This window comes from Lynx rufus, unplaced genomic scaffold (genome assembly GCF_022079265.1).
Source record: "Lynx rufus isolate CCGP_SWC_20201006 ecotype Redwood Valley unplaced genomic scaffold, mLynRuf1.p SCAF_3, whole genome shotgun sequence".
Lineage (NCBI taxonomy): Eukaryota > Metazoa > Chordata > Mammalia > Carnivora > Felidae > Lynx > Lynx rufus.
This window is the reverse complement of record NW_025814845.1, coordinates 106,603,192-106,615,402: the sequence shown is the minus strand read 5'-3', so window position 1 is coordinate 106,615,402 and position 12,211 is coordinate 106,603,192. Positions and strand designations below refer to the sequence as shown.

The following is a 12,211-nucleotide window of genomic DNA, read 5'->3' as shown; positions in this document are numbered from 1 at the left end:
ACAGGAGGAAACTCCCTCCCCCCTCAAAAAAAAAAAAAATTAACCCTGCAGAGCCCACTAGAAGACCAAACAGTCACCAGGAAGGCAAGTAAACTTGTCAACTGGATAGTTGAAATGTGAGTTCACAGGTAGCTAATGTGTTCCTAGAGTGTGAAGCTAGGTAATGTCCTCACTTTGCCATTGACATGCCATCAACATCTCAAGGCCAGCTCATGTCACCACTTGAAGAACTGACACTGCCCTTGTCCAGAATCACCTGTAAGTAACTGAAAGGACCCAAGTGCTAAGAGCTCCACTTTGTATCCCACGGCAGGCACTGGGATCACGTGCATATGCTAACAAATATGAACTAGTCGACACCCAAATCTGTTCCCCATTTTTAAAGCCACCTGTGATCAGGTGATATGAAAACAAAATAGTAAACCCCCTTAAATCCTTCAGTCCTCAAACCTACTGGGAAACCTGACTGGATTATTGCACCTGAAAACACAAATGTCAAATTTAACACAGCAGGGATACAATTAAACTTTTTCAGGAAGATGAAGACAAGATGCCCTAAATAGCTCAGTGGCAGGAGTGAAGGGACGCTTCATCCCCATCACGTCTTCTGTCCAAGGCAGGACTACACTCCCCTAAAAACTCACATCTTCCAGAGGCTTGGGCAATCCCTTCCCTGACAACCTTCCTTGAAATGGGCAAGTTCGAGTCACCAATCTTTTCTTCTGTTAGAATGGCAACAAGCCACACACACGACTGCACTCTGGCTTCTGTGCAGAGACCTCCCCTAGGGTTTCCAGTCCTTTTAGACCCTAACAATTCCAGCTGTTCTGTCCTGAGTTGTACTCAATCAAGGCAGTCTTGTTTGCAAGAGGACAGAAGGCATAAAGAGGAACAGGTTGGCTGGCTTTCACACTGCATCATGGTGCAATTTACTGGCCTAACACCAGGTCACCAAGTAAGGCTTCTGCTGACCCTAACCAATTCACGGACTATTTAGGATGTTCCTAACATCTCTTTTCTTGATGTGTAGACAGACGTGTGTGTGTGTGTGTGTGTGTGTGTGTGTGTGTGTGTTCTTAGAATTAAAGAACTGAAAAGAAAATCACTCTCCCTGTCTCAGAGTAAATATTATTTTGGTGTAATTTACCTTAGCTAAAGCCCGTTCTGACAGCCTCAGAACCCCAGGCCAGGAAGTAGGTGTCTTATAAAAATCATAACCAGTTTGGGGATAGAAGTGGCTAATAGGCTATTGTCTTTGATAAATACTGTTTCACCCAAGGCGGATATTAAGAGTGGAAGCTCAAAAAGAAGAAGGGGCAAGACTTAGATCTGTAGCACAGATTCAGAACTTTTGGAGAACAGTTTTTACATCAAGACAAGGCATCCAACTTCTGGAAATAGGAAATGGAAACAAATTCTGACATCCTAGGAACAGAGAAGAATCCTCTTCTTTTCAAGTCAGAGGTACAGCCAAGATAACTTCCATTTCCCTTACTCAAAATTATGCATGAAAACAGAGTATCCAAACTTCACATATTATTTAAATTCAATTTTGGTAGCTTCAACCACTACCCCCAGGAAAGGCTTCCACCCTGGCTAAGTGGGCAAATTCTACTTCTTTCCCCCATGATCTCTGATGAGAAACCTCTTCCTATAACCCGAAAAAACTAAGGCCAGGGTTGATTTTCAATGGAACAAATCAGCCCATGAATAACCCAGGCCTAGCTGACCACATTTAGAACAGCGAGCGCCCTGAACTTTTTTCCCTCCCTTATGCACAGAACACTCCTCACACAGCTTCCATCAGCAGTCCCTGTAGTAGAGCTGAACCGAGGCTCTATCCTCAAAACATACCCTGCACGTGGCCCTTCCTGTGCACTACTCAACTAAGTGTCCTCCCCTGCTGACCAAAAAAAAAAAAGCCAGTTCATGGGTGCACTCTCCCTCACACCATGTTAAACCAGAGTCCGGCTTTCCCCAAAAGCGGTGGTTCTCAAACAGAAACATGTGAGGACCCTAAAACACAGAATGCTGGCCCCTACCCCATTTCTGGAGTCAGAGGTGGGATCCAAAACTTGGCACTTCTGTGAGGTGTCCAGGGAACGTTGCTGCTGGCTGGGGCCCACACTCTGAGAACCACTGCCCTCGGGAATCCAAGAATGGTTTCAAGGGGTTTTCTTTAATGCCAAAACACTCCTTGCAACACTAAAGCTTAACATGCCTTTCATCCAGGGATAACTAGAACCTCTACCAGATTTTCAAAGGTGATCATTCCACTGTGTTGAGTAGGATAGCCTCCCAGGGGCTGGCCCTTTCCGATGACCCAGCCACAAGTGCACAGGCAGTACGTCTTTATCTGAGCACGTATTCATTTACGGATGTTTACTGCATCTTTTAAAAGATGTCTAGGGGAAAGGAACCCCACCAGAGTGAGTGGCAGCCTCAGGAACTTGACATAGCCACAGACTACACATCAGCAATGGTGTCTTCTTAAAGATGTTGGTTCTCAAACCCTCCTAAAATCCACTCCTGCCACCTTTCTGATCCAGAATTGTATCCAGGTGTGCAATGCCCCAAGGTGTGTATTTGCAAAAAAGAGCTATTACCATTATCAGTTATCAGTGGTTTACATTTCTAATGAAGTCTACTTATTTGTCAGTTTGGTATTGACCACAGCCTTGATCACAGACTCGTGTATTCTTGGATTCTGCATACCTGCTGTGAACTACTGTGTGAATTAGAAATCCAACTTAATTGAAACACAAAGTAATTTGTTATTTGTTCTGGTTACCCCTGCCCTGATAAACCTTTGGCCTGACATATACTTGTTGTCTATAATTACAAAGAACTGTGCAGCTCTCAGGAGCACAGCAAATATTTCAATTTTTAAAACCCGGAAAACATATTTTTCATTATAATAAGCCCATTTAAAACTGACACTAAATTCCCTAAGATCTCTTAAGCTTTTAATAAAGTAAATGTAAGTAATGCCACACACACACACAAAAATCCTGATTTATTCCCTGTTTCTCATACATCATTGGTATCATTCTACTTAAAACCAACAGTGATGACTTCAAAAAAAAAATGTTTAGAATTGAATTATAAGTGCATGTTAATCTGAGTAACTTAAGTACAGAAAAGAGTTAGTACACCACAAGCATTTTCTACACTTTTATTTTGTGGTGATTGTGAGACAAACACAGTCCAAACATTTAGACTTCTCGTCCTCCCTCCTGAGGACTATCTGACTCCATAGCTCATGCACCCCAAGTACAGCAGTTGTCAGGCTGGGATAATATAATGGCTTCCCACCAGGATTCCAGTTTATCCTTCTGAATCCCTTTCTCAGCTCTTAACAAAAACGCCACACACACAATGTGGTCGAGGCGAGGTCTTCTTTACACTCACCACCAGGGGGGGCACGGCAGCACAAAAGCCTCACAAACCCTCCGGCGCTTCACGCCTGCCTCTCCTGCTCGGCCTCTGCCTGAATCTGGAATCCTAACTTGGTCATGGAAGGGGTGTTACGACAGCTGGTCCTTGGGCACTCAAGTCTCGTCCTAGAAGGATCTCTAATGAACACTTAATACTTTTGCTCCTCTGCCGTCTAGAACAGGGCCATGCAGGTCTCTGTGAGATCTGGATCTTTGGCTTAATACTGCTTTTTTTTCCCTATTCCTTGCCTACACTCTCATATTTCAAATCATCTATGTGTCAGATCCTCTCCCAGGCAGATGAATCACACCCTGCTAATAAGTGAGGTGCTTGGGGGAGATGCGTTAACCATTTCAGGCCACTTGGGTGCCTTTCAGTGCAGGATGCTTCAGGCCAGAGAGCCTCAGTCCCATCTCCTCTGCACTAATGAATTCAACAGTAGCTGGCAGTCAGGCGAGATGACGCAGAAGATGCTCTAAGATGTATCCCCAATTAGCAAGTCTCAGAGACTACCTACAGGGAGCAGGAGGCCCTGGAGGGAAGAGAGCCCATTCCTAATTATTCCAGTAGCAGGAAGGGAGGTCCAGACTGGGACTCCAAAGGTAATGGAGAACTGGGGAGGCACAAAACAGCAAACAGTTGAGGGAAGTGCCATCAGCTGAGGCTCCAGGCAGCCAACAGCCACTACGTTCAGCAATCCAGTAGTGTGATAAACTAGTGTCCTGAGCATTACAAGGGGCTCCTCAGACAGATCAGATACCCCTATGCACCAGGTACCCCACCCCACACCTGCACAGACACGCCGCATAGACACACATGGGCATGGACACACGAGCAGACACGCACAACATACAGACACTGCCTCAGTGATGACTTAGCACCTCGTTGCCAGGAGTACCCTCTGGAACAGATATGCACGTGTATATAAGATCATGCACACATATCAGCACCCACAGCCTGCTCTCCTCCGTGACATTACCGGAATGTCCCTGTGAATCAGCCAAGAAATGAAGGTGGGCCAGAGAGGCGGTGCTTCGCTCTCCTTGATGAGCCCGTCACAAGCACCCAGTGTTTCCCCAGGTTGAACAAGAGATCTCTCTACTTCTGTCCGCCCCCACCACGAATTAAATCCACCAGGTTTTCTTTTCTAACTCCATTTGCAAACAATTCTGAGCCAATCCTTTGGTCATTTTCCCTGGGGCTCAGTTCCCGCTAGTACTGGAATGAAAGGCGGAGGGGACACACCCCATGTGATCTTACAGAAGAACAATAAGGATTAATAGGAAAGTGTTTTAAAAATAAATCACAGAGAAGCTCCCGACTCTGTGGCAGTCTTACACATATGTACAATGAGTTTACCGGCCCATAAGTATATTGAACCAACACAACCTCATGCTGCAGTATGTACAAGGGTCTGAGAGTAAATGAACTGGCTACCATTCCTTGCTCTGGGCGAGCAGCCGCCTCTTTGCAATCTTCTTTTCTAAGTCACTACAAGGTGTCAGTGTCAATCATTACCCTCTCCAGGTCTTGCCGCAGATGAGTGAACAGCTGCAGCCTCCTAAACAAGACATCCTGCTCCCTCTTCGCTAGATTGTCCTCTTCGTCTTTCTTTGGAGTGATCAAGGGCTTGTTGAAGTTGACCTTCCTCTTCAACTTCCAGTACTGGTACAGGAAATCCACTACTTCCTCAGGCAGCCGCAGGGCCCTGGCAACATCCAGCAGGTTGACGAAGGTGTAGAACTCATCTTCCAGCTGCTGCAGCTTCTGCTTACGGACACTCACCCGGTGGGCCTCTTCTTGATTCTGCTCAAGGCTGGCAAAAGGCTCCAGCGGATTCCGAGGGGAACACTCAGAGGCCCCATTCTCCTGAGTGGCCCCCTCACCGAGGCTCTCCTCGGGTTTTCTATGTGAGCTGTGCTTCGGGCAGTAGGACTTGAACTTGACTTCATCGTTCTCCGCCAAGATGGTCTTCATCTCCAGGCCCCGGTCGAAAGCACAGGTCACGTGAAAGGCTGTGCGGCAGTTCTTCACAGAGCACTGGTAAGAACACAGAGGAGAGAAGAGACCGTTATGGAGTGACGGGGCTGAAGCCCCTCCAAGCCAAGCACCCCCCATGCATGCGCGCGCGCGCACACGCACACAGGAAGAGCAGCAGCACCTCGAACACGTGCAGGGGCAGGACATTCTACCTGGATCAACCCTGGTACACCGAGTCATATTTTAAGTAAGGTAAGGCTTGGGATTTAAAGGAACTCTTTAGGTGAAAGGTTTGGTGAACCAACCCTTTGGCTGAAAGGTTTGGTGAACCAACCCAACTCCCAGAAAGGTAACTGCATCCAAAACGCCTCTAAAAGCAGACACAATTATACAAAGGCCACACACAAACAAAGGTGGTCTGGCACTCAGATTATATTTAAAAAGAACATGTGCTCAACATGCAAAGTAAACTTTGAAACATTAATTGGTGTTCCTAGATTTGAACTCTTTTAAAAGTGTGCTTATATTAGAAGATTGAAAAAGAATCTCTTCAGGAAGAATGACTGCTAGTCAGAGTTTTTAAAGGAACGTGAATCCTCATTCTCACCCCCCAGCCGAGAAGAGCCCAACACAAGTGGAAAAATAAATGCTACAGTTCCTCCAAGCAGCCAAGGGCTGCTCACGTCTGAGGAGAATGAATGAAACAACTCCTGGACGAGCAGGAAAGAAAAGGAGAAAAGAGAATCCAGCACAGGAAGGCAGATGAGAAAAGGTCTCCTCACCCGTGAAGAAGCTCCAGCATATGCAGAAGGCTCCAGGGACCAGCGCAGGCCCTGCACGGAGACCAGTGTGCGCAGGGACTGGTAGTACCGGCTACTCCCAGCGTCACGTGTGCCTGACTGCTGAGCAGCAGAACCATGAAGGACCTGCTTCCTGTGGGTCACAGGGAGGTCGACCTAGAGACCAGGCACCACCCAGCCATGCCTTCCTCCTCACTGAACACCTTCCCTCTCACTGCCTGCTCAGGGCTATAATTTAGTGCCTTGATTCAGATGGCAAGCCAGAAGCCCAGCAGGAGGAAAGTCATTAACTTCTCCCCATCTGATCTTCCTGGGCGAATCCCTGGAAGGAGGTTCCTTGTGGTGACTAAAGCCAGTCCCTCAAAAGCAACACTGTATTGTCTGAGGCCAAGTGATCCCCGGGCACACCAGGGCTGCAGAGAGGAGCAGAACCCAGTGGCCCAAGGCCAGCTTGAAAAGCTTAATTAAACTCATTCAACAAACCCCGAATCCCAGAACCACAAATGGCAGAGGCTTGAGTTGGGGTTTTTTTTCCCTCGTCATTTCGTTATTTAAGAGGTGACTCATTGCCAGCCATGATTTCTTCCATTTTTATAAAGTCCCACAAGTACAGAAAATCCAGCTCCCTTCACCATTCCCATTACAAACACTTACAGCATATGAACTAACATAAATCTGTTAATTTTACCTATAAATAACCTCAATTCCAAGAAATGTGTGAAATCAGCTTTAGTGGCAGAACACACACATACACACCTGGCCACTATCATCAACATACAAAGTGCTCCTCCCTTCTAGCGCGCAGCCAAGCGGGAAGTCAAAGTGGGAACAGATGACTGAGACGCTATCTGGGTCTGGCTTAACCTACCCCTAACCCAGCGCTCGGACCTTAAAGAGGAATGAGCTGCAGCGGAATATTTATACAGGACTTTGTAAAGGCGCCAAATGGCCTTCCTCTGGGTTTTCCTATTCAGGTTGACTCAGCAAACAGATGTTACAGAAACATAAACCAGAGCCTCCACAGCTGCAGACATTTCAGAGAGGAATTCTTTAATAAAAATCATTCTATTCTGTGAAGATATGAAAAATCATCAACCTTAGTTGGCCTCTTTTTCAAGCTAATGTTCTGGGAAAAAGAGGTCAGTGGCAACAAAAAAAAAAGTCATTTTATCGTTCTCTCTTCAAAAGGGAAACAAAGGTCTCATTTACCCACCTCTCACAAACATCAGTTCAGGACGTGGATAGGTGTGCTCAGGAAAGGGCATAAATTTTATCCTCGGAAGCACATCAGGTAACATGGAAGGAAACAACTTCCATTTCCCTCGGTCTGCCTCTGCTTGTGTCCTGCAAGTGTTCACGTGGGTATGTCTATACAGAAACACACTCACAGGGTTCTAATGCTTGTTTTTCATTCTGAGGCTTTTTAAAAATTTTTTCTTCCATTTTCTCCCAAAAGGCCAGAGGGTGTTTGTCATGTTTTAAACAGATTCTATTCACATGCAAAACCCTGCACTATTTTCAAGGTCTGCAGCCAAATCCCACCAGCTATCTCATGCCTCACCCTCTGAATATTCGTTACATTCTGGATTCTCGAACTCCAGCGGAGGTGATAATGAAGAAAAGTAGAAATACTAGGCTTACAAAATGAAAAAGTTTTAAAACCTCCAGTCAGTAGATAACTTTACTGAAACAAGATTTACCAGCCAAAATACAAAATGATTTTGCCCCATGAGGTCATTTCTTCAAAACCTAAGACTGGCAGTTTGTATCTGTGCTGATCTGTTGTGTTTTCTACATCAAGAGAGAAGCCACTACTCCTAGAATGTGTCACTGAGACCGGTGGCCCTGAGCTGGACTTTCTTCCCAGAGGAAGAGCTGGACTTGACCTTGAGAGCCAAAGCCACATACAGCATTTGAAGACCTTGGCGGAAACAGCATCTTGGTCATCTTAAGTCATGACTCTAAAGGCCAATAATAACATGAGCCCCAGAAGTCAATTTCTCAAGCAGAATTTTAGAAAACATGAAAAAGTAGCACACCATTTACATTCTCTCCATAATCCTACCTAAAGATTTTCTACATTTGTCTGTGTGTGGACATGGAATATGCAAGCAAAACTTTTAACATTATTGCTTCTTCCCCCCAGACACACACACTCCATCCCACACATCCTAGGTGCCAGGAAGAATTAGATGTCCAACCTGTACTCAGATAACACTTCTGCAAACAACACCTGGTGCAGCACCTCATGGGTGTCCCACTACCCAGTTGGTGCTCCAAAGAATCTTCTCTACCAAACGCTAAAGTTATTAGCACAGCAAGCTGATTTGGAATAGTGCACATCTAAGGTCTCAGGCATCCCATGTGTGCACCAAAACTCACAGAGCTGGTCTGCCACCAGCCGCATTAAGTGCAGGTGGGAAGGTAGCCAACCCTCCAGTGTCAAGAATGGTTCTTCCCTGAAGAATGGTTCTTCCCTGCCTGTGTAAAGAGCTGCAATGCCAGGCTTGGGGCAGAAAGGTAGAAACCAGAAATGAACTGATTTGCTGTACAGCTCCGGTGGACTTCTGACTTGCTCTGTGATTGTTACAGCTAAGGTTCTGGTTACGCTGGACACAATTCGCCAGCTAAAGGTGTTTATACCCCGCTGGAATCACTCCTCAGCAGACTCAGAAGGGCTGGGAGAACCTTGCCCTGCTTTCTGGATTCTAGTTCCATGACCAAATCCTCTAAGAGTTCACACAGCCCTCCCTCGTCCAGCTCCAGAACAGAGCCATCATAACTGAGAGGATTACCTGTATGGAGGCCCCAAACTTCTCATTGCAGAGGCTACACACCAGCGCCCACCGACTGCTGGGGATGTGAGACACCTTCGTGATGGGTTCCATCTTCTCGGGGCTGCCAATGCTCACCTACAGGCCCAAGGAATAGCAAGACAGGGTAGCAGAGGCCATCAGACCAACAAGGACTGAGCATGGACAATAGAAACTTAAAGATCTTGTTTACATGCAGACCTCCTACCTGATAGCGACAAGGGGCAGGCATGCATGCACTCTCCTATGACAGGAAAACCCCTACTTTAAAGCATCTGGACAGGTCAGGGGCCAGCTCTGGTCCAGTAGCAGTAGAGAGTGGAGAGCCCAGAGCACATGGCCCGTGCCCCATGCCCTCCATGCATGGGGGTAGGGGGAGAGGGAGGAAGGGGAGTTCAGTTGACATACATGTCCCTATTTATAAAAACACTCAGATAACCAATAATATTCACTTCTCACCTGAGTGTCTGACAGCAAAGACAGTTATGTATCAGGACAGAACTATCTAATATACCTCTGGCCCACAATGAAGTGGTAAAGACTGAAAATCTTAATTTAAATAGTTTGTGAACAATGGAGTAAATATAAACTAATTTTAGTACCTCTCTCACTGAAGAATACCATTCTCTTCAATCAGAAAAGATTATTACATTCAAAGTGGAAAATTACCAAGATAAATAAGGTATCCTCTCTGCATTCAGCCTGGATCACTGAACTGCATAGCTGTTAATACCAAACCGTGAGATCCAGTTGTACCAAAACCCAAGTCATGAAACTACAATCCAAATCATCCCCAGATAATTTTCCTCAGGAGGAAAAATGCACCCAAAATCACACACCAAAAGAAATGCTGAAATCTGAATCACAAATGATATTCTCATAGTGAGCCATGCAAATTAAATTAGTCAAGGTCTGGGACTTGAAATAAATTAGACCAGACCTGAAATTAAAAAGGTTGAGGCTAAGTAAGAATTTTAATAAAAATCACAGAAATGTGACCTACAGCAGTGGCTCTTTAACCATGCTACATGGCTCCCCAGGCCAAACGAAAGAGGTAGTGCTGATCCCTGGGGAAGGACACAGTGGCACCCAGGCCAAAGTTAGGCCACACTGCAGGTCCACTCCCGGGAACATGTATCAGCAGTGGGTTGGCCATGACACAGTTCTGAAGTGAAGTCTGAACACCACCAACTGAGAGTCCAAATCACTGGTGCTTCCAGTTAACATTCCCACAATATATACCATGACAAGATGACAATACACTTGAGATTCAGCTTGGGGGGCAGGGAGGAGACAGCAATTAAAAGCTGTCTTTTTACTCATTAGCTACAATACCCCTTATTTATGAACAGTTCCCCACTCCCGTGCCCAGCTAAAAACCAGTACCTCCTGAGCTAAGCTACTAGTAAGAACCACACCTACCTCAGGGATCCACAGAGCACAGCTGACATGGACCCATTTGGTGCCACTGCGGGTAGGCTTCATAGCTCCGCCTTTCTTGGGACACAGCAAACACTTTGGCTGAACCCCTAGGGCACATGTCCGGCATAGCCAACTACCCTCTGGGACCTTGAGGATTCCATAACAGGCCTGTGAAGCCATTCCCCAAGGAAAACAGAGAAAGAAGGTAGATTTACTTTTCCCCATATACCTATTAATTTAAAAACACCTAGGATGATTTTAACAGAAGTACTCCCAGGTCCACCTAGCTGGAGACCCTCTCCCTTCAGCAAAAATGCCAGGCAGCCTGACAGCAGCAGCCAGGAGGTATCTGGGACAACACATACTCATTTACCAGGGGACAGTCCTGAAAACACCTGGAGGACAAAAAAGTTTATAGAAATTCTGCTTTGCTGTGTGGCTAGAGGCACCTATCTACACACACCAAATTTTTAAATAATGGGCAGCAAATTCTTGAAACACTTCACAAGGCTAACTGATAGGAAGCTATTCCTCCTCTGATTTGCTGATGTGGGTGGGATACAAAGTGAGGGGAAAATGCACAAAGCAGTTGAGTCTCTGAAAGGTGTTCAATGAGATAGCCTCAGAAATAAGAATGGGGGTGGGGGGCTGGGTGGCCACTGTCAATACAGACTACTGGAAAAAAAAATTTTAATAGAACTAAAAGATACTATTAAGGTTTCAAGTACTTAAAAAAAAAAAAGTCTGTATCAGGCATTCTAGAGAAAGTCCCATTTGAAGAGATTTTTATTTTTATTTTATTTTTACTGCAAAATCAAGTCTAAGCTAAATTAAAAGATTAAGTACGGTATGCCTTAAAGAGAAGTCTGGAAGAACATGTCAAAAGGAAGATGAAGTAGATGTTAAGGAAAAGAGATAATGTGGCAACCAACTCTTGTTGGTTTCGGCTCAGGTCATGATCTCATGGTTCCTGAGATTAAGCCCTGTATGTGGCTCTGCACTGACAGTGCAAAGCCTGCTTGGGATTCCCTGTCTCTCTCTCTCTGCCCTTCCCCACTTCCATGCTCTCTCTCAAATAAATAAACTTAAAAAAAAAAAAAAAAAAAAGAAAGAAAAATGAACTAAGGAACATCCACATTCTCACAGCTCAGCAAACTCTACTCACTAGACTCTATCACTCTCCCAAGTGAACACAACAGGCACAGAAAAATGAGACACTGAAGACAGAGATAATTTGGTCTCTTTACCTGATATCTATTTTTTTTTTTTTTAGTTTTATGTATTTGAGGGAGAGAAAGGGAGAGCACGAGTGGGGGAGAGGCAAAGAGTGAGAATCCTAAGCAGTCTCCACGCTGCCAACATGGAGCCTGATACAAGGCTCGATCCCACAAACCAAGAGTTCATGACCTGAGCTGAGATCAAGAGTCAGACACTTAACCAAATGAGCCACCCAGGTACCTCTAGCTGATATTTAAAATAAAGCCTGCATTGCACAAAATGACAAAATTGAACAAGATAGCCTGAACTGCTGAAATCAAGGATTTTACAACTAAAGTCATTAAGATGGTTCAAAAGGCGCCTGGGTGGCGCAGTCGGTTAAGCGTCCGACTTCAGCCAGGTCACGATCTCGCGGTCCGTGAGTTCGAGCCCCGCGTCAGGCTCTGGGCTGATGGCTCGGAGCCTGGAGCCTGTTTCCGATTCTGTGTCTCCCTCTCTCTCTGCCCCTCCCCCGTTCATGCTCTGTCTCTTCTCTGTCCC

At 45.6% G+C, this 12,211-nt stretch overlaps 1 protein-coding gene across 5 annotated transcripts in view; it reads right to left on the bottom strand.

Moving 5' to 3' along the window:
- JADE1 (jade family PHD finger 1) overlaps positions 1–12,211 on the bottom strand; it is a 70,187-nt gene that overhangs the window by 17,631 nt on the left and 40,345 nt on the right. For 4 of the 5 annotated variants that reach the window (XR_006964242.1, XM_047090651.1, XM_047090647.1 and 1 more), the window contains exons 7-9: positions 10,454–10,621; positions 9,014–9,130; positions 4,957–5,478 (exon numbers count right to left, since the gene is read on the bottom strand). Coding sequence is in view for 4 of the 5 variants with exons in the window: in XM_047090651.1 (XP_046946607.1) it covers positions 4,957–5,478; positions 9,014–9,130; positions 10,454–10,621 (807 nt within the window). In the remaining variant the exon portion in view is untranslated. The remainder of the gene's footprint in view (positions 1–4,956; positions 5,479–9,013; positions 9,131–10,453; positions 10,622–12,211) is intronic. The other variant, XM_047090650.1, reaches the window with a different exon arrangement.